The sequence below is a fragment of the Macadamia integrifolia genome, unplaced genomic scaffold, assembly GCF_013358625.1.
Source record: "Macadamia integrifolia cultivar HAES 741 unplaced genomic scaffold, SCU_Mint_v3 scaffold1712, whole genome shotgun sequence".
NCBI classification, from domain to species: domain Eukaryota; kingdom Viridiplantae; phylum Streptophyta; class Magnoliopsida; order Proteales; family Proteaceae; genus Macadamia; species Macadamia integrifolia.
This window is the reverse complement of record NW_024868321.1, coordinates 50801-72330: the sequence shown is the minus strand read 5'-3', so window position 1 is coordinate 72330 and position 21530 is coordinate 50801. Positions and strand designations below refer to the sequence as shown.

Below are 21530 nucleotides of genomic sequence, written 5' to 3'. Positions count from 1 at the left end.
TTAAGGCCCGACTAAAGCCCGATTAAGGTAGCCCGATTATAGCCCGAGACCGACTGACCGAATATAAAGTGTACCATGCCCTCAATAACTAAGCCCGATTAGTTAAATGGGCGGACACGGTGTCGCCTTTGAAAGTCTTCAAGCCCGATTAAGCCCGACCAAAACCGGACCGGCCCGACCGGTTGACACCCCTAGTATTATCCATACCAGGTCCACATGATTAGGATATGAGTGTCAATGAAGACCATTACAACATATTATGTCAAGAGGGTATAAAGGAATCAGGGCAGCATACTTTACCTATTACCAAATTAAGGAGTGGTCATAAACACTGCGCGAACCAACCAAGAATTAACAAAAATGCAATATAGAAACTAAAAAAAAAAAACAGACCTACAAAGCTTTGAATCATCAATTATTCATTTGTTTTCGAAGACAAAAGAGTTCATCTAAAATCTTATACAACAACAACAAACTCAGTCTTATCCCAATCATTCAACTACATGGATCTGTATCAAAACTACAAAAACAAACGGGAGAACTGAAAATACAAATGAAAGTAAAACGAGGGAAACCCGGCACTACCAAATCAAGAAAACTTCAGCTACATGGCTCCTCATCCAAACTCTTAAGGTCATCATAATCCCCCATATCAGTTGAAGCTCAAAAATAACTCCCCCCAACTGTCGGTGAAAGGAAACTGCCCCCCTTTGACCATGTATACAACCCCCTAACCCAAGGGACCTAATTACCCACATGATTTCAAACTCGCTTGATCTCCAACATTGCAGACGGTTAGATCCATGTAGGAAGCCTATATCGACCAGAACAAATTAAACCGATCAGCCGATCTTCTTATCGGCTCTGTAATGATACTTGATTTTAAGAAAACCATAAAAGACCAAAACCATCGTTGGAACCAAAAGCGCGAAGAAACGATTTGAAAAAATAATAATAATAAAATGATAAAACCTATACAAATCAATAACTTTTTTACATCTCTCTTTATTATATATGAAAACCAAGACTAAGCTGACAATAGACCAAGAAGGGACCGACAAACAACCGATAACAGACTGATGCTGATCGGCCCGATAATAATTGGTTTGGCTTTTGTAGAGCAAACACCTTGTCAGCCTGGCAAGTGTAAAACCTATCAAAACCAGGCGAACCAAACCAACCATTTGACTCCCCTAATTCCTATCTGAGCATCCAAAGCCCCAAGTTGGAGAACAAATTTTTTTTTTTTTTGGTTTTAGGCAACGATTCTTGACACGAGCAACCCTAGAGATAGAAAATGTATGAAATCTTCAACTGGAAACATAGAAATAAAGCACTACTATGATCCGCAGTCTACATTTGAATAAAAAAGACAATAGTTTTTTTCATTTTTGGTAACTGGAAAGACAATAGTTGACTACCACATACTTTACTACCTGACATATTTTACAGCACTGAGTAGTTTTTTGTTTCCTTGCACAAGATGTTAGTGGTACACAGGGGGGGGGGGTGTTCTTCCAACCATCCAAAAGTTCCACACCTATGGTGCTGTACCAAGAAAAAAGATGCAAAAGGTGAAACTGGTTTAGGTTTCTGAAGGGTTAATTGGCCTTTGCACTCCATCAGATTAAACCAAAAATTATAAACCAGAAAAATCCGAGTGATAATGGTAACATACCTTCATCCCCATCAGATACCTGCATCCCAACTCTGGGTGCTTCTCTCATTGTTTGTTGTGTTCATCGCCATCATCGTCATCATCATGTCACAGCATGCCTCCTGAGAGCTCGTCCAATCCTACAGGATTGCCTAAATCAGGGGCTTCATAGAAAAAGATGCCAAAAGCATCCATGTAAAACCGAGGCTCACAGAGTGGAACAAGTGTTTTGAAGGGTGTGGTGTCCACTCCAGTCAACCTCGGATTCTTATGCCTGCACCACTGCCAGTTAAGATAATTGAAATTGTCACAGATGAGTCCTTTTAACGCTCAGTTCAAGCCCCAGTTCGCACTGGCAGGGCACAGGCATGGCCCAAGCCCCTCATCGGGGCCGGGCTAATCCAAAACTTGCTTCAGATTGCTGTTGATGAGGCTGCAGAAATTCAAACATGGAACAAATTACAAGACAATAGAAGCAAAACCTAAACAAGCTGGTCAAATGCTACCAAAAGAGAGTGATCAATCAAGGGAAAAGAATAATACATGCTTCTCCAAATCATCCAAAATCTGGTTCAATAGCACCTTGGAAAGAGTTATGAAAAATCCTACAATTCGCTGAACACTTCCGATTGAGATTTCTCATATGTCCACGTGTCATGTCAGAAACTTGTATGAACACAGCTAGACACTTTTTTGTCTTTTTTGCTTGCAAGTTAAGCACAAGAAGTTGCTACTTATGATGTTTCCTTTTTATCCTAAATTCTGGTTGATTTCCCTTAATTTGTTCGCAAAAATGTTTCCTTTGCCTTTATTCAGTAACATGCATTACAATATATCTGCATAAATACAACTGTTTCCTTCCTTAGTTTTACTTATGCTAACAAAAAATGTTCACACTACATAATGTAATATTGATCTATCATATACATAAAAGGCAAAGAATAGAAGGTACTCTCCATAATCTAAGCATCAAACAGTCCCAATATGAGGTGTTTTTCACTTCTGATATGGAACTTGAATCACCTAGTCTGAAGAAATATAAATACAAGTCATGAGTACTGATCGCAGATGTTTCTGGATTTCACGGGGTTGCCCCATATATAGGTCCTGTCGCCTGATTCCCCAAACAAAATTCCTTTCAGGCTTTTGTTTGTAAAGGAAAAATACAGACCAACTATTTCTGCGACAAGCAACAAACAGATATGCTCATTACATTACACACCACTAATGACTATGATACAAAAACACCCAATCAAATGCTACAACATCAGATCGTCAATCTGGCTATGTCATCACTCCACACTAAAAGAATGAGAACCAAGATGCAATACCCTTACCTGAGCAAAAGGTTGATGCACATGTTCGTGAGGATGGAGAATGGCATTCCAGGGCGTGGGCAGGGATAGTGCGAGGACGACAGATAGATAGCTGAGGTGGAGTGTGCACCAACATGATTCGGATTGAACGAGGCCATCATGGACTCCGGGGGACCATAGCTAATTCCTGCAGGGTTTGACGCAGCCCATGGTCCACGTAGGTGTTGAGGAATTGGCCGAGGTTGGTGATCCATAGAAATCTGAGGCCTATGTGCAGATCCAAGTTGAGGGAATTCAGTGTTGTAGTTCAGTGCAGGGGAATACAAGGGCTGCATGGGATATGGTCCTCCATTGAACCCAAACCCAGGATCAAATCTTTGAATATACCTGGAAAAATATGTCCACGTCCATATAACTTGTTTACTAAGCAAAAAAACAAATGATAATTTATAAATTTTGAGCCAGTTAGCATTATGCATGGTTTCAATGCTCACTCTATTATAAATCAAATGAGAGCAATGTTTCGCAATTCTACAATTTCTGCAAATTTGTCCTAGCCAAGTTGTTAAATAGAGTTCAACGATAGCAATACTAGCAAAGCAGCACTTATATACAAGGCAGGAAGGCAGACATCAAGATTCAGATGCCATCATTCAACTTGTCCCACCTAGGATATCTGAGTGGACCAGAAAAAACTACAAGACCGAAGGCTAAAAGTCAACCAGATCACCAATCTGGATTGTACAAACTACTCTGACATTGGGATTATTAGATGATGCAGCATACATTCAGGATTCCAGACAGCTCATATAAATTGGATTGTTATTTAGTCAAATCTCAAGTTGAAAAAGATCTATCAGAAGAAAAAGAAAATCTCAACTTGGAAAGGACCAGAGTGTGATGTACACCATTTATACTGTAGAAAAGATACTTCGACTTTCCCACCCCTTGAAAGAATAGTGCAAGGGATGCCATAGATATGAAATTTGACCCCAAAAAAAAATTACATCTTTCCAACACATTTAGGATAAAACTGGCTAAATCTCCACAAGATAATCAAAGAAATCTCGGCAAAGGATCTAGGAAAGAAATTAAATTTTGAAAAAGGGAAATATTTGTTTTAGAGAATAAGAGAAGGGCAATAAGACACCCCCCCATAAAAAAATGATTAACAGCAACATACCGGTCATAGTTCCTGTCATAGTCGGGATCATTCCGCTCAACCTCACGATCCCGAAATATTGCTACCCTGTTGTTGTTGGCCTTGTACCTAACAACAGGTTCCTTCTCTGTCCTACTTCTACCCGATCTACTGCTACCCGAAGAAGAATCACTGACACTTCTAATAAGGTTGGAATCAGGGTATTCAGCAACAGATTTCTCTTCTACCATTGACCCCAATGAGCAGGATTGAAAAGTGTCCTGTACAGTCGGCTCGCCTTCTGGTTTTCCAACAGTGCCTCCACTAATGTTAGAACTAAATATCCGGGCACGGGCTCTGTTATATTCCTCTTTTCGTTCCTCCACACTTTTTGAGTGGTTTGCCTTAGATGTGTGAAGATTTGCACTGTTGGCCGACTGTGCTCGCTTCTGCGGTCTCTGTTTGATTGCAACCTTCATGGCATTAGTGCTGTCTTCTTGTGGTAAGTTTATAGGAATGTCTGCCAGGCGAATTGGAGGAACTCGGCACTCAGAAGTCTTGCGGACAACAATCCTGGAACCAGAGCTATCAGGTAAATTGTTGTCTAATACGACCATAGACTGCAGGTAGTAATGCTGAGCCACACGGTGCGCTGCCAAGCGCAAATAAGATGTAGGAAGTTGTTGGAACTCCATTTGCTGTTGTGTAGGATCACGAATAAATTTCTCAACATCTTGTTCCATCCTCAGAACTGAACAACAGAAAGAGAGAGAATTTATTTCATTACAATGATAACTTACAAAATGTAGGGAACAGTTCAAATGTTCCAGCCAGAAGGTGAAAAGATCATATCTAAGCAAGATATTGCGCAAAAAATACAAAGTAACACAATCAGACGCAGTATGTTCAAGTTTGCACCATTCTGCCCTTAAACTGTAACTCTGCACTGTTTAATCTAGAGTCACACAACTACCAACTCAACGCCATAAGCCTTATCCCAACAAAAATGGGTCAGTACACAAATCCTGTCTCACCATCCAACTCTATTCGGAATCATGCTTGTTATCAGCTGTAAGTCATGCATGTCTTTTTCGGTACACAACTCACAACATATCAAGCAGCCATAATTTTATTTTGTTTTGAGCAGCTAACATTTGAGTTTTCATCACCACATACCTCAATTTGCAGGTTAAGCTGTTTTCTCTTAACTACGGTGCATTTACTCAATTTACTTACTATGCCATAACTTAATCTGCATACATTTTTCTTATACAACCTGTTAAAGTTGGCAATGACGTTATGACGATGGCTCAAAATCATCAGATCAAGCTAGTGTATGCAATATTTCTAGTTTTCCACCCTATTAGCAATTTTTTAGAAACTAATAAAATAAAGGGAAAAAAAAAAAAGGTTGTGAGTTCAGGGACTCAAAAGAGAAAATATAGAAAACTAGTCAACTTAACACAGATTAAAGTGGAACTTGAAACACCACAAGTATAGCTAAAAACAGGCTATATATCAGTATGGCTGCTTTCTGAAGAAAACTTATTGAATGATCAAAGAAGCAATAAACTGGTGTATTAATAAATATGCAAAGAAATAAGAAACTGATTTGCAAGTTTAGCCAATCACATCAGCCACTAGTCTAGCTTCAATTCATAAATTAGAACTTGCAACCAAGAATTTGAAGAAAAAACTACATTACCAATAGAAGATACATCAACCGAAGTGCACAAAAGAAACTATTGTTCAGCCAACTAGATTCAATCATGAATCCAATCAAGTAAAGAGCGATTTGCACATAGAGAGAGAGAGAGAGAGAGAGACTTCTTCGAGCAATAAGACCCTTTTCCCCTTAGTAACCTCGTTTTGAGACATTATGGCTTTGGGGTCGACCCCGGTAACGAAGAAGGAATCCATAAAAACTTGGGATATGACACCATGCCTTCTCAGCTTACTTCCTTCCTCTTCTCCTTCTTTATTTCTTACAAATTTAAATGGCAAGCTCCCTATAGAAATAAGAATTAGAATTGCTCTAAGAATTAATCATAGAGCCATAACAAACCGATTTACTTTAATTTTTTGCTGTAAATAGAATTTATCCTTACAAATTCTCCTATTTCTTTATTCTGGTTCTCCAAAAAAAAAAAAAAAACAAAACAAAACAAAAGGGCACATCTCAGAGGGATATACCACAATTTCATCTATTTAAAAATCCTTCTTTTCTTTTTTCAATGTCATTATGTTCCTTTATTGACACAGATTTCATTGCTTCAACTTCTTTAGTTATTATAGTCCCTCTTGTTACCATCCACCCAGAACTACTTACAAAGCCACAGCAAACCAACACGTTTTAATCTTTTCTAGAGCGCATGATTTAACCAAGGACGAGACCTTTATCTATAAGACCCATTGGAGATAAAGTTGCATGAAACATAAGGCATATATAATTTACCAAATATAACATAAGGCATAAAGTTTCCTTCATTCTGACCAAAAGAGCACTTCTCTGTCTGAATTACATAACTTGTGAGAACCATTAGACATTAAAGCATGAGGCCTTTTGATGTAGATGGAGACCTATGTTTGGGCTCCACTACCGCAGGAAAAAGAAGAACCAAAACCAGCCATAAACTGGTTGTAGAAAGTCCAAGCCCACAATTTTTTTCCTTTATTTCAACCTGGTCAGCAGCCATCGATTGGAGTAATTGCAGCCTTCTAGAAGCCTCAATTATCGATTTTTTCAACAAGGCTGTAATTTTGTACTTTAATGGATGCTTGGGCTTCAAAAATCGCCTTTAGCAATTGAAGAGGCTTTGTTTCTATATTTATTCCTTTGTTTAATACTTAACAAGCAAACATTGTAATTTAAGAAGTCCCCTATTTCAATAGGAGTTTCTATCCCAAACTTTCCCTTTTGCTATACTTTCTAATTTTCGGACTAGTTTCCAACTATAGGACTTCTGTATTTTTGGCCAAGCCTATATAAGGCCAGAATCAATTTGTACAAGTTACAAAATTATTGAATGAAATTAAAGCTTGCTTGCTTGAGGTCCGAGAGAGATCCTTCTTTCACCAGCTGTGGGTGAAAGGCCCAAGGCTGAGAAAGCCTATCTATCCCCCACCCTATCCATTGTTTCTCTATTTTCTACTCCTCTTTTATATATAAAAAAAAAAAAAAAAGGAAGGAAAGAAAGAAAAAAGGAGCAACCAAGTGCACAAGGCTCAACACAGCCTTACCCCCTGCTTCGCAAGAGAGGCTGTTTCCAAGGTTTGAACCAATGACCAACATGTTGCAATGGTGCACTTTAACCGTTGCGCCACAGGCTCGCTCATTATTTTATTTACTTTTATTGCGAGATTGAAGCATCCAAGCATCAACAGCACTTTGGGGTCCAGAATACACCCTGCTGCCCAGATCGAGCCCTACCTGTGTGGAGACTTTGACCTGCAGTATCTCTCAAGTCTGAAGCATAGTTAGCAAATTCGGATTCGGGAATTATTCGGACGGAGAATTATTCGGAATAATTCGGACGATTAATTTAAGGATTCGGTTTTTTTTTTTTAATTGTTTTTTTTTTTTTTTTTTTTTTTTTTTTGGTTTTTTTTTTTTAAATAATGTTTAAATGGACCGAATAATTCGGTTTAATTCGGATTCGGTCCCACCTTTTCACGGTTTTGTTGGAGACCCTAGGAGAGAGACTCGACCAGCTTTGGAACCCCAACCTTGGCTGGTTTGCGAGATAACAAAATCTCCCAACTTCGACCTAATTCTGGTTGCTCTGTATTTCCTCAACCTGAGCTCTATTTCAGCAGCTGTTTGGAGGTTTTGTCAAGCATCATAAGACCATCACTCGACCAGGACCTTGGGCTCAACTGAGCCTTTATTGTGAGTTGTTTGTAGAATCTGATTTGCCCAATTCTGAGTCTGTTTACAGATATACCCTATATTTTGAATCTGAACCTATATTGATTTGTTGGAGCTTGAGATTTATTTCATTGGGACAGATTACTTCTGTAGATAGTAGAAAATCACCTTTAGGCATTTAACCAATAGACTCTTAAGCAGGAGGTACATATTTGACATACTTTAATAAAAAAATACCACACAGCTTAATGTGGGAAGCCATACATGGTGATTGCATAGCAAGAGATTTTAAAGAATGAGAAAGGGGGAAAGGAACCATTAGATTATGAAGCAACCTTGGAAACATTTATTATCACTTCTCTAGAGTGATTATGGGATTTTTCTTATTCTCCATGTTTGGCAAGTTTCAGATATTTTAGGTTACTTCTTTTCTCCACTAGATTTTTGGAGGCAAGAGATTCTCTTCTCAATCTTAAGAATCACTTCCTAACTTTGGTGGGGATCATCATCTACACTAAATTTCCATCAACTGTAACAAGAACTGGTCAGAACCAAAGAAGAGCTGAGCAGAAAAATTAAGTTTGAAAGCCAAAAATTAAACACATGAGGCCTCATCTCTAAAGGCCTATTGGTAAGAACAACTTCCCCCAAAATACAAACAACGACAAAGACAAAAAGAAATATCAGCATTCTTGTGAAGAGAACATCAGTATAAGAAAAGTAAGAAAGAGGTACCTAGAAAAAAAGGGAAAAGTGGACCTAAGGTTTCTCACCTGGATAAAGGACCTATGGTATTTAACCAAAGAGCTGAAACTCCATACCTAATGTATGAAAGGAAACTACAGTGGCAAAGAAGATGGTGGATACCGAATTGGCCAACATGCTTCCACCTCTAATGGAGCAGACATGATTTAAACCTGCCTTCCAGAAATAAATTATATAACTTTAATCAAACTCCAGTGTAAACAAAAACCACCTATTTTTAATAGAAAGTTAGAATCTTACCAATCTTTGGCGCAAGTACAGAAACACTTTGACTAATTCAACCAAGGTTCGTCAAGGACTCTATGAAAATCAATCACTCTGCAATATTTTTCACTAAAAATTGATATATTATACCATAGGGCATTGAAGCCAACACACTAGCTGGGTCCTCTTAACCTTGGCCACAAAAAAGTAATAAAATGACCTTATGCTGATTTTGGCCTAGGAAGATTTTGCAAACAGACTAACTAACCATGAATTTTGTCAACCTAAACAAAAATAAAGAATATATTCTTTATAAAGGCCAAAATTATTTTTTCCAGCTACTGAATTATACACAGCTGGGATACCAATTTTAGCACAGAACTAGAGCTATACTTATCATCCTACAAAGAAGTCTGAGTGCCCAAATAAAATTTCATCTTGATTGCTCGAATAAAATTACTTCCATTCTTCATAATGCCTTAGAAAAGGCCCATCGGCAGGATCCCCAAACTTGATGAGACTCCACTCATCTACAAGAACATACTTCACTTCAGGGGGTTCAAATGATGAAGCACCAATTATGAAAAGCTTCAAGAGTTTGGAGCATCCATTTGGAACTGGGAATTAAATTTCTTAGTACAATAATAAAGGCACAATTGGAAATGATGTTGATTTCAACAATATGTTAGGCTGTTAGTATTATTATTATTTTTTTGGGGGGTGGGGGGTGGGGGGTGGCGGTTTGGTTTGAAAAAAAGAAAAGGGTTCATTTTACCTTTTGTTTCAAGAAAAGAAGGATAGATGAAATGGATTGATCAGGCAGATTGTTACCATCAGAAACTTTTGAATTCTGAAAAGGTGATGGGCGGTGTGCACTGGTTATTTTACTTGGGTAGAGAAATTAGTTAAAGAGAAGAGAGGTGGAGAAAGATGAAAAATAATAGAGAGCATTAATCCCACATTGGTAGGTGATTCATACCACTCCATTCATTGTGGATGAAGGGGAACTTGGAATACATGTTTTAGATGAGGGTAATCATTAATATAAGCACTTTAAATTTGAAAAAGTGTCAGAACCGAGGAGTATGTTAAAACAGTCATGTGGTCGATGTCCTTTGGTATGGTACAGCTGTATCAAATATTGCAAACCCTTGCCCCACATTTTGAGAGTTCAACTCTTACAGATTCTGCTCCAATTTCTCCCTTAAAAAGGGACACTACCAGGGTTGCTTCCATGTTCCAATTCCTAAGCTACAACCTTACTGCCTGAGTGCCATAAGCACAGAATCAGAATGAGAGTGACAATAAGTCGGGGGACAAGGGCAAAGGTGCTGGAGTGATGGGATAAAATATAATCTAAAGCCAAGAAAAATCCTAGAGCATATCCTTGTGCATATACATTTAAATATTTAATTGCTTACATGTTTGTGTGAACAGATTGTAATCTTCACCAAGCAAAAGACAAATTGGCGAAGAACAAGGAAAGCACTTCCGCTGTTTGACTTGATATGGATTTAAAGCTTGTAGAAGTACAATTAATCAAATGATCAATTTTTCCTCTTACAAATTCCTAACCTATGGATTGGTTTTGCTCAAGAGAACTCTCAAAGCATCAAGCCCAGAAAAGTGGAACAAAGATGCCTTAATGCCAGAGCATGAAACTTATTCATGAATACTACGAGTGGTGAGTACATGAATGTATATAGATGGGCATGAGCATTACTTGACTGCAAATAAAAAGAACTAACATAACAGTGGAAGCAGCGGGTATAAAACGGTCAAGGAAAAATAAACCCTGATTTATGTAACATGGCGAACAAAATAAAAGGGAGCAAGTGCTAGTACCCTCCTCCAGACAACAATTAAAATCAAGGACGCCTACAAAACAAAACTTAATCGTACTGGTAGCCATGAATTTTAGAACCATAGTGGGATATCTCAAAAATACCAACACTGATTACAGCACAGAGTCGATCTATATTGGTAGCCACAGAAGCAACAAGCCAACCATAATATTTTGAAATATACGAAAAAGAAAAGGATATGGAAGCAAACGCAAGCTACACAAGCAATCAAACGAAGGCCAGAGACTCACCCGATAGCCGCTCACGAGGGTTCTGCAAAGCTTCCCGGAGGAATTGATCCACCTGACTGACAACATCTTCAGAAACTCCTCCGATCCTCTCAGAATCAACAGAGGAAGAAGAAGCAGAAGCGGACAAGGAAGCAACACCAGCAACAGTAGCAACTGACGGAAGATCATCGCCAGAGGCGAACTCCGACGATGAAATCCGGGGCAGAGACGAGGCTGTAGATATCTTCTTGTTGGAGACCATCAATCTCCTCATGCTATCGTCCAAATCTGCCACTTCCCATGAATCCGGGGCCCCGATATCGTCTTCAGAGCCCTCCATGGAAGGAAAATTCTAGGGTTAGAGATACAAAGAAGTCATGAAATTAGGGTCAGCTCCATCGTAGAAACCGTATCTACAGATGAGATTATCATAGAACACAGAAGAAAACCGACAACCGAAAACCAACCACCAACAACGACGATTAGAGACGATCGGATTAGGGTTTCAGAGAAACGACGTAAAGGATTTTAGGGCACAAAATCGAATACCATAAAAACGGACGACACGGTAGGTGTGTCCTTCATGGTATTCTCTCGTCTTCCTTTAAAAAGAGACGGGAAGAAGAAGAGCAAAGCAAAGAACCAACCAATCATGTACTCCCTCGTCTTCCGAAGAGAGAGAGAGAGAGATATAGAGAGAGAGAGGGATTTTAATCTCCTTACGTTAGTATAATAAGAATGTAAGATAGGGAAAGAGGAAACTGTTCATGAGAAAGAAAAGAAAAGGAAACCCAATAAATAAATAAATACCACAAGTCCACAACGACGCACCCATCACATTCCTGTCACGAAGCGGATAGGATTTAACGATTTGACGATTTAATGATTTGACGATTTGACGATTTGACGATTTGACGATTTGCCGTGTGCGTTACGCATCTCGTACGTGCTCAATTCTAGCAGTATCGGAGAGGATAGTTTGAGTGCATGGTATCGGACTGGGTTTTGGTTACTTTCAAAATCGATACGACACCGATATCATATATCATTATTGGTACTCTTAATTTTCTTTTAAAAAATGGATTTTTAAACTATTTTACTTTTACCTTTCTTTTTTTGGTAAGGTTTACTTTTACCTTTTATATATACTATTTCATCAATACAGTATTAACACGATATCGATATTGATGGCTAATGATATCAATACAAATCACCTGTGATCTAATATCGATACCTTAAACCATGTTGAAAAGTGGAATCTGTGAGACGAAAAACAAATGGCACGTGCATGGGATGCATCGATGGGGGTGGCCAGGTGGCGACTAACTTAGGCTATGTTTAGTTATTAAGAAAATAAAAGAAAATATTACAAATAGACATAATAAGACAAAAATTAATGATTATACAATGATTTTTTATGTATTTATCTCTCTCTCTCCATGTAATGGACTTATTAAAATGAGATCGGATTTTAGATGTTATTGTATATTGTATCAAGTCAAACGTCCAATACATGCACATAAAACATCATATAACATTTTCCATCTTGCTATAGATGGGGTTAAATTCATTGAAGTTCGAATATGATAGTACTCTTTCATAAATGATAGTCTTGCCAACTTGGGGATCATCTCTTTTTCCCAAGAGGAACACCTCATTGAAGGAATATTTGTTACGCTCCTTGGATATAATCAAACATTACCATCGCACAACCATGATGAAAATTGGTTTTAAATAGGCACGTAATGAGAAATTTCTTTACCTGTCCAATCTCTAATGAATCAAGATACACATTTGTATTTGGGCGTAGGAAACACCAGACTACCATACACACATTTGTATTTTTTTTTTTTTTTTAATTCTCATACATACAAAAACGGCAATGTCAATTCCTTACAATTCCGGCCCTAAACTAAATGTTTCCAAAGGAGGTCAGAGGTAGGGTTTGCCATGTCATGTAGCACTATTTATATGTGAAGTTCATCATTTTAGCATTTCTAAGGTCGTGTCACCATTAATATAGTATAACTATTCCAGCCGATATAGGAGAGTTTGGCCTCATTCCACTCCTTGGTTATCTTTGCTTTGTGAAGTGGATGCCTCGGCTTGTAACCAATTTCCCTCTATATAAATCTTCGGTTAACCAAAAAAAAACTATTTAATATCAAAAGTAATACCTACACTAATATGGTAGGTGTAGTGCAATAAAAATTTCATATATATAAACAGAAATAAAAAGGGAGTTTCATCGAGAATTAAAAGGTTTGAGACTTGAACCCTTGACTTGCAGAAGAATAAAATCCAACTCATAGACTACCAAAACAAGTAAGGACTTTAATTTTGTTTTTAACGATTAAAGTTGGGAAAAGGCTGGGTATACTAGCGGAATACCTAGGAAAAAGATATGCTAACATTTACTGGCCGTTAGATGATAAAATTGTACTTTTGAGTGTTAGATGAACAATAGCATATATATGTAATATTTTCAAAGTAAATGGTATAAAAATAAAATACGTAGTACATGTCAATGTCCTGTTTTTCTGTCCCTCCTTTTTCACTCTCCCTTTTGGGGAAGAAATCTCACCGGAGAACATTTCTAGAGTGGCTATCGTCTGCCATAGAACTTTTGTGGGTTTATTCTTTTTTATTTCTCAATGTCATCTCTGTTCATTGTAAAAAATTTAATGCTATATTATGTTCTTCTACTAGGAAAAAAAATTGTTCTTCTCTGTTTTAACCTACACTCCTGCTTTTCATCTCCCTCTCCGGCACGGTGTTTCAAAGGAATCACCTCTTTCCTCCAATTTCAGTTCCACTGGAGAAGAATGTGTTTCCTTCTACTACTACTCACGGTGGCACTGCAAGTTTGCGTCGGGTGCTCCGATGCCACCCCCCCCCCCTACGGTGTATGTAGCAACACATCAGTTCCTTCTGCTACTATGAGACCATTTGAGATCACCTTATTTACCTTAATTAGCCATGTCTCTAGAGCCATAGACTCGAATAACAAATGGAAGGTGGGATGAATTGGTGTTACTAGTATGTATTGGGTTGATGGGTTTGATGTAAGAGCGAGAAGGTATATGGAGAGAGGAGAAATAATTTGATAATTTGAGAGTAGAGTCGTAGAGAAAAGGATAAAAGTGGCATTTGAAATGCAGGCATAAGCTTAGAAATAGTCCAGGGGGAACACTATTTGATAATGAAGATACAAAACCCAATTTCCCCTTTCTCAAATGCGATGTGTCAGATTTTAGGAGGTTTCAATGGTTCCACAAATCATACCACACTAGGTGTGATGATGTTTTTGAGTGTTTTATTCCCTTTCTTCCCCGGTTGGTAGTCGCTCAATAGATTATTGAGTAACGGAAGTGAACAAAAAGCTCTCCCTGCTTCGCATTCCAAAATCCTTGTGGTTATTAAAGAGCCTATGAACTCAGCAACAAGAAAGATGGAGAAGACAAATCGAAAATCGTACCGTATTTGCTTGGAGAGTATTTCTCTCTGTTAAAATATATGATTAAAATAATGCATGTGAATCCAACTCCTTAAATCAAACTGTCAAAATTAAATGGTAAAAAAATGCTAGCATACCTTAATCCTAGATAACCAGTTAACATACCTAACCCTCACCCGTTAAATTTATATGGCTTTAAGTATCCCACTACGTAAACTGAAGCCCCATATTGCACTCAAGTGCCCTTTTATTTAATAAGTTTCCCGTAATACCCCCTCCACCACATGAAGCACAAGCATAGAGGGAATCCTACCCCAAAGGGACCCTCCCCCAAGTTATATAGCATGTTACAGGGATTGCCTTTCTCTGTGTTTTTATGTTTTTTCCTTTTCCTTAATACATTCAAGTTACCTATCGAAGAAAAAAAAAAAAAAATAAGGGTTTAGAGACTCCATTGAATAAAACATGATTCAACATTGTCTTGTTCATTAACCTACCATCCCAACCTTAGAACTTCTCTTTTTCTCTATTTGTCTTGTTCATTATAAAAACAAAATCACAAAACAATACAAATTGCTATATTTTCTGAACCAGAAATTATTGATCACAAGTAATTAAGTATGGAGTCAGTCTTTTAATGTGTCCCCATGATGCCAGTGTACCTCTCCCATAATTTTTTTTTGGGTAATTTACAACGCCACCCCCTGAAGAATGCCAATATTAGAGAGGCATCCCCTCTCTTTCACCAAATTAGACTTGGACCCCCTGCTGTCAATCACTGTTAAGGAATATACCTTATATGCTGATGTCAAATACTATATTTTATTTTAAATACCAAAATACCCTTACTTAATGTGAAGTACCTAAAATGCCCATGCAATAATTCCCACCCCAAATCATCTACCTCACAGCCATTTTGCCGTAGGCTTCTCCATCCAGCTCACATACTCTCAAGCAGCCCATGCTCGCCGCCTTCCAGGCATACTCTCCATCATTCCGGACAAGATCCACCACCTCCACACCACCCACACCCCTCACTTTCTCAGCTTACACTATATAACATCTTCATCTGAAATTCTTGGCAAACAACTCCAGTGGAATTGTTGTTAAGTCTTGCGAAGCTCTTCTTTACTCTCTCTAACTGAACAAAATAGTTCCACATAAATGCTCCGGTTTAACTTTGTTCCAATTGCAAGCACTAAACTCCAAAATCTAAATTGCTGGTCAAGAATCAAAATAGGACAATGGAGATCTTCTCCTTAACAGAGATTGGGTGTCGATATGAACTAATGCCAAGTGGGTATCATTGGCAGGATTCAAGCCGAAGTGGATATTTGATCTTCAGCGGCATGTGGAGATGGTATTGATTGGCAGGATCAATCTGGAGTGCGATAACCAATGGTCGGATTCTATGGGAAACTGATATTCACTTGTAGGATTTGAAGTCTGGTGAGGCCAATTAATCCGTGAGAAGGTTTCAAGATCGTTGGATAAACGCAGCAAATTACCAGTTACGGAGAAGACAAATTTTGCTATGATCGTGACATAGGAAGATTGTTTCTTGTATATCAAGTGATTGAAGAAGGAAAGAAGGGGGAAAACTCTGTCAGAGTATTGGTAACCAGGCGGTGGTCTCGAATGTTGTCTGCCAGGTTTGTTCGGCTACAAATGGAAGGCCTACAATCTTCCATTGGTGCCAATATGAAGGACCAAGTGCTCTCTCTGGTTATGAACATTGTCACGTTGGAAGCCGAAGAAAGCACCAAGCCAGTCCAGCAGATCCATGCCATCGTGCCATACAACAAAGGGGAAGTTTGTGGAGATCTCCCACGGTGCGGAGGGCAACGGCAGCGGCGCAGACTTCTAGATAGCGGAGGGAAGGGTGGTCATGGAGGAAGTTATGCACAGGGATGATGTTATAGGGATCTTCCCCTGGTGAGGTTGTTGGGGCGAAGGGTGGTGGTGGCGCTCCTCCTGCAAGGCACCTCTCACAATGTCCAAATTGCCGCTGCTACTGTCTTGCTCAACCTCGCAATCAACCATGAAAAGGTCCAGGCCATCGCCAGAGTGCAGGGGATTTCAGTGATTGTGCGAGCCCTCTAAGGTTCAGGCAGGGAGAATGAGAATCCAAAGGTAAACCTCCAATGCTTTTCACAGTTTGGGGATGAAGACGATGGAGGTCCTTTTCCCGGCACTGGTGTGGCTTGATATCAAGGCATTGGGTGGTGGATTCTATCATCAATAAATGGCTCGGAAGAGAGAGAAAGAGGGAGCCGGTGACATTAAGAGATTGGCGACGAAGAAATATTACGGGCTAAAGTGTCATTTCACAACATAACTTAATAGAGACTGACGATAGGTGGTCCGAGTCTAATTTGGTGAAAGAAAGAGGGTGTCCCTCTAATATTGACATTCTCCAGGGAGTGACGTACAATGTGGACCTCATCTGGATTATGAAATTTCTCGAGCTGACCCACGCTCTCTTCGTGGGGAACCTTCTCCCTCCATTATTTAATTACTTACATGGTTAGTGTGCTCTCTGAAAACTCCATCTTTATTCATTTTACTGAATATATATATATATATATATATCAATTTGACATCAATGCAGGTGGTGTAGGCATGTAAAGTTCTGAATAAAGATTGAGTGGAGAATGAGACAAACAATGTTTTTATTTTATGGGAAGAGACTCTCTGAACATGAGGTGTAGGCACACCGACTCACACTTCATTTATTATATTTTCTTTCTCCTTAAAAAATCGGATGTGAGCAGCCTACTCCTCATGTTCAGAGAACCTTTTATTATATTTCTCACCAAGGGTGAATTTTATAATGATAATAAATGTGGTATTTAACCTTTTTTTCTAAATGGTGAATGGAAATACTTTTATGTTATAGCAGTTCTATAATTAGTGTATAATCAGGTCATTGAAGAACTAAGTTCTAGAGATTCTTGGTTGCAGCCATACACTGATTGGGATTAGATAACTATATTTACAATGATACCATCATTTATTATTTCTTCAGCCCTTAAGTTACTTTTAAGATATCTATTACACAAACATGAATTTCGATGGGTAATCAATGGAACTTTTATTGCCAATTTTGAATTAGTATATGGGTCTTCTCTCAGAGAAACAATTTTAATTAGTTCACCTATTTCATTTCTAGTCTACCAATCAATGTTGTACACCTTGTCCACAACATTTGTTCCTAGGGGACTCAAATTAATTATTTTGGTCATTTCATTTTTAAGTTTAATTTACATTACAATTAAATTTATGTAAGGTACTCCTGATAATCTACTTTTTCATAAATTAAGAAAAAGGGAAAGATAAGTTTATGGAGGGGGAGCAAGGGCATACAAAGATAATCAATGTTTTAATCATTACATGAGAAGGTAAATGATTGAATTGCCTAAAAGGCGATCATGGCTAAACTGGTTGGTCCAAACCACCCCAAAACAGATGATGCCCGGATCGAGTCTGATTAGCTGATTTCAAAATGTGCAGTAGACATCAAAATGGATTAACTTACTTGATAGTCCCATTTGTACTGTGCAGTAGATAACTCCCCTCGCTCTCTAGTACCTCATCAGATTAAACATGGATGCAATATTGCCTACCAAACACCCAAGAAGAGTAAAAGTTCCATTTGGAAGAGCATCAAACAATTTTATTGACATGAACATCTTAATAACAATTGAAATTATCAAAGATTTCATTTACTTTGTAAGGCTCCTAAGATTACACTCTTTTTTTACCTATAGGAACTGTCCAAGGGGACTTTACTCACACACAAGAGAGGGGGGGTGGGGAATGCATGTGATAGGAGTTGATGCCTAGACCACAAACCTGGCGCCTGCTCTACAAGCAGTGGCTGCAACCAGTGCGCTACACACTGGGTAAGATTACACCTGAACATGTTTTACTGAAAATTTTCTATAATAAATCTGAACCTACCTGTCCAGTCAAGTATCCTACTCCTGGTGTCACAAAGAGAATGGATAGCCTGCAACAAGAGTGCAAAAATTTAAGTTTACCACTACCATTCATGAGGCAAAAGAACATCTTTGGTGTTCAGGGAACAAATTTGTCAAGAGTTTACAAACCCAACAACCCTCAAGATTCCCCAATACCTTACCCATAGCTCCACAATTCTAATTCCTGCACCCAATGTGCCACCAAGGACATGAGCTTGATCACTGAAGGTCAAACTCTGCTTCCCCAGTATTGTTTGCCTTTTCCCCGAGGGGCAGGTCAACATCTACTGCCTCAATTTTGTCTGCCTCATGATAAAGCCACAGGAAATTTACTCCCTAATTGTTTATCCATGCTCAAACCTCCCGGATCTGAAATCTCAACAGACATGAGAGGACCAAAACTGCAATTAAAGGGAAAAAGGTAGAAAATCCAATAAACACAAGTAGTTTCCAATGTTTATTTCCACTTTGTTCGCTGGTAAATTTTCTAAAACCCAGTCATTGATAACCTGTGTCATTAAGAATTCAAGTTTTTGAAGCCTGTATCTGTATTTCTGTTCAAGGACCAAATCTAAAAACTGTTGTCAAATAGGTTTCAAACTTTAGCACATGAATCTTCATGTCCTCCATCCCAACTGTTCGTCATTTCCTTTTCCATGAGATGGTTTCTTCAGTTTTCCCTATTTGATTGGACAAGAGTGGCGAAGGATAGAAACTCTTTTCATAAATTTGAAGCACTATCCGTTGTTGAAGAAAAAGCAGGCATCCTCAAAAACTCTCCCTCCATATTCCTATCTTTTCCTTAGATCACCTCCCTCCATCTGATGAGTGTGAAAATTTTCAAGGAAACTAAATCAAAATAAGAGTTCAAAGATTTTGCTTCCACAAAATCAATTAGACACCCTAGGAAACAAACAGGCAACCAAAAACCATGGCGATTATTTCTTAACCATAATTTTAAAGGATGTTGCTAAACACAACAATCAAAGAGCTGAAGGTTTAAACCAAAAATAAAGAAGGCTAAAAAACATTGAAGAACACGAGTTTTTGCAACAAAACTGAGTCAAACAAAAGACTCAAAAGCACAAGGCTTGTACAATTTCCATGAAGTCGTTTCAGGAAAAATAAAATTAAAGCACCAACAAGAGAAAATCCCACCCTAATACCCCTGGTGCAATTACGACCTCAGAAATATTCTTGAAAAGGGATCACGTAGAACTACAACGCTGTTGAATAATAAAATGCATTAAAAAAAGACAAATGCTTCGCAAGATTGGGAGACACGAGACACTTGGAGTTTATTTGATTTAGAATGGGAGAGGGAACAGCAAACTAGTCAAAGGAATACTTCATTTACTTAATGACTTGTGAACCACCACAATTCATGCTAGTAGTTCTGATTAGCCAGAGATGAATATTATGCTTCTATGGAATAATAAACTGAAGGAAACATTGTTCTTGTAGGTCATGGTGTCAAGTATATATATCAGTGGGTTTATTTTTTTCGGTAATTCAGAAAATGTTATTTCATAATAAAAAAAGACAAAACTGAAATTAGAATATTCTTTTGTAATTTTTTTATGAGGGCTTAAACTTTAAATCCAATGTTATTGCAAGGATGTACAAGTGAAATCTAATCGGATCATAGTTTTTAAGGCAGTAAGGCGACAGAGGAATTTGAGGGTCTTTCGGAGCACCTTAGCAATAACGCGGGCATAAAGCGTCGCCTTATTGACTATAGCATTCCTGTGTAATTTTTTTATAAAACCAATCTATTTGGCTCAAATCCTAGTTGAATCCGATTACTCATATGTTAAATAAATATTAAAGGTTCATATTCATACCAATGTAAGATATTCATCAAGAAAACAAATCAATAAAGCAAATAAACTAAGTTCATCTTCATCAATCATCAATCATCAATATTCAATCATTAATCATCAATCATCAATCATCAATCATCATAACATATAATATAAATACATAATTATGAAATAAAATTATAAATATAAAGAAAAGAAGACATAAAAAATACAAGTATTTATTATACTTACCTCTATGATGCTAAAATGAGTGTCTAAGTCCTAAGGTCATCCACTATATTTCTACTCCTGTCAAAGAAGAATGAAGCTCACCGCTGCCGGAGCAAAATGGTTACCTAGATCAGTGGTTCTTCCTTGTTCCTTGATTCCTTCTCAAAGCCCTTTCTTAAAACCCTTGACAAAATCCAAACCCTGTTTGTGAATTGTGTTTTTGTTTTGTTTGTTTTGGTTATTTTTAGTGGAGTAAAGTTGATCCCATACATCTCAAGTGTTAACAAAATCATACACTTACCAATAAAAAATCTATATTTGGAATCTTCATCAAGTAATTTCAAAATGTGTTAAAAAAAAATAAAAAATAAAAACCTATAAGCCGCTAGTTCATACAAGGCGGAGCACTGCCTTACCATCTCTAGACCGCATCAGCGCCAAGGCGTCGCCTTACCAGCGCCTTAAAAACTATGAATTGGATGCTCATCAATCTGTGTCCTCTATATTACACTCACAATATAGTCATCATACTGGGATGATGGTCAACTGATTAGTAAAATATGTAGCTCCAAATTGACTTTTAATTCAAACTCATTTATGGTGTCAAGACTCTTTAGGTCATGCTGACTCTACAACTTATTGACAAATGACAGTAATATAAACTCGAACACTTGACCTTTTCGTGAGATTGTTACCTTAGGACCCACTGCTGGGAAAACACAATTTGATCATGGCTGACAGTCCATTTTCTATCACAATATTTAGTATTTCACATAAACTCTAAATAATAAAAATAAATAAAAATCCATTAAACAAATTACTTGAACGATTATGGGAGAAATCACAAGTCACTTACAGTGCAGACGATCAAACGAAGCAACTTGGAAAATACCAGTGAGGCACTTTCGGAATGCTTTTGTGCTGGTGATCCAGACAATACACGGTTTACAGATGCCCGCTTAGGTACTCATGCTGCATTGATTCGAAAACTTTCACCTGGGATTAAAGGAAGTGTCATTGCAAATTTTAAAA

At 38.0% G+C, this 21530-nt stretch overlaps 1 protein-coding gene and 1 long non-coding RNA gene across 3 annotated transcripts; both read right to left on the bottom strand.

Annotated features, from left to right (window-relative positions):
- Window positions 1-389: 389 nt before the first annotated feature.
- Window positions 390-1488, bottom strand: LOC122064673. Its single transcript, XR_006135795.1, has 2 exons — window positions 1437-1488; window positions 390-814 (listed from the first exon to the last, which is right to left on the bottom strand). It is a non-coding gene; the product is annotated as an uncharacterized LOC122064673 (long non-coding RNA).
- A 10-nt stretch (window positions 1489-1498) lies between these two features.
- Window positions 1499-11780, bottom strand: LOC122064671. Of its 2 annotated transcripts, XR_006135794.1 has the most exons (5): window positions 11047-11780; window positions 4157-4865; window positions 2995-3360; window positions 1679-1797; window positions 1499-1548 (listed from the first exon to the last, which is right to left on the bottom strand). XR_006135794.1 is itself a non-coding variant. In XM_042628433.1 (4 exons), exons 1-4 carry the CDS (start codon window positions 11363-11365, stop codon window positions 2054-2056), a joined length of 1431 nt encoding a protein of 476 aa, XP_042484367.1. In that variant the 5' UTR covers window positions 11366-11778; the 3' UTR covers window positions 1987-2053. The 2 variants fall into 2 exon arrangements, 1 of the variants encoding a protein (XP_042484367.1); XM_042628433.1 differs by lacking the exons at window positions 1499-1548; window positions 1679-1797 and adding an exon at window positions 1987-2090 and having other exon boundaries at window positions 11047-11778.
- Between the last annotated feature and the right edge of the window lie 9750 nt (window positions 11781-21530).

Bases quoted from the DNA above. Each gene is read 5' to 3' on its own strand.
- LOC122064671 (XM_042628433.1), bottom strand. From the start codon at position 11,365: ATGGAGGGCTCTGAAGACGATATCGGGGCCCCGGATTCATGGGAAGTG. The intron at 4,866-11,046 runs GTGAGTCTCTGG...TCTGTTGTTCAG, and splicing joins CCCTCGTGAGCGGCTATCGG to TTCTGAGGATGGAACAAGAT. The intron at 2,091-2,994 runs GTAAGGGTATTG...GAATTTCTGCAG, and splicing joins TGCATCAACCTTTTGCTCAG to CCTCATCAACAGCAATCTGA.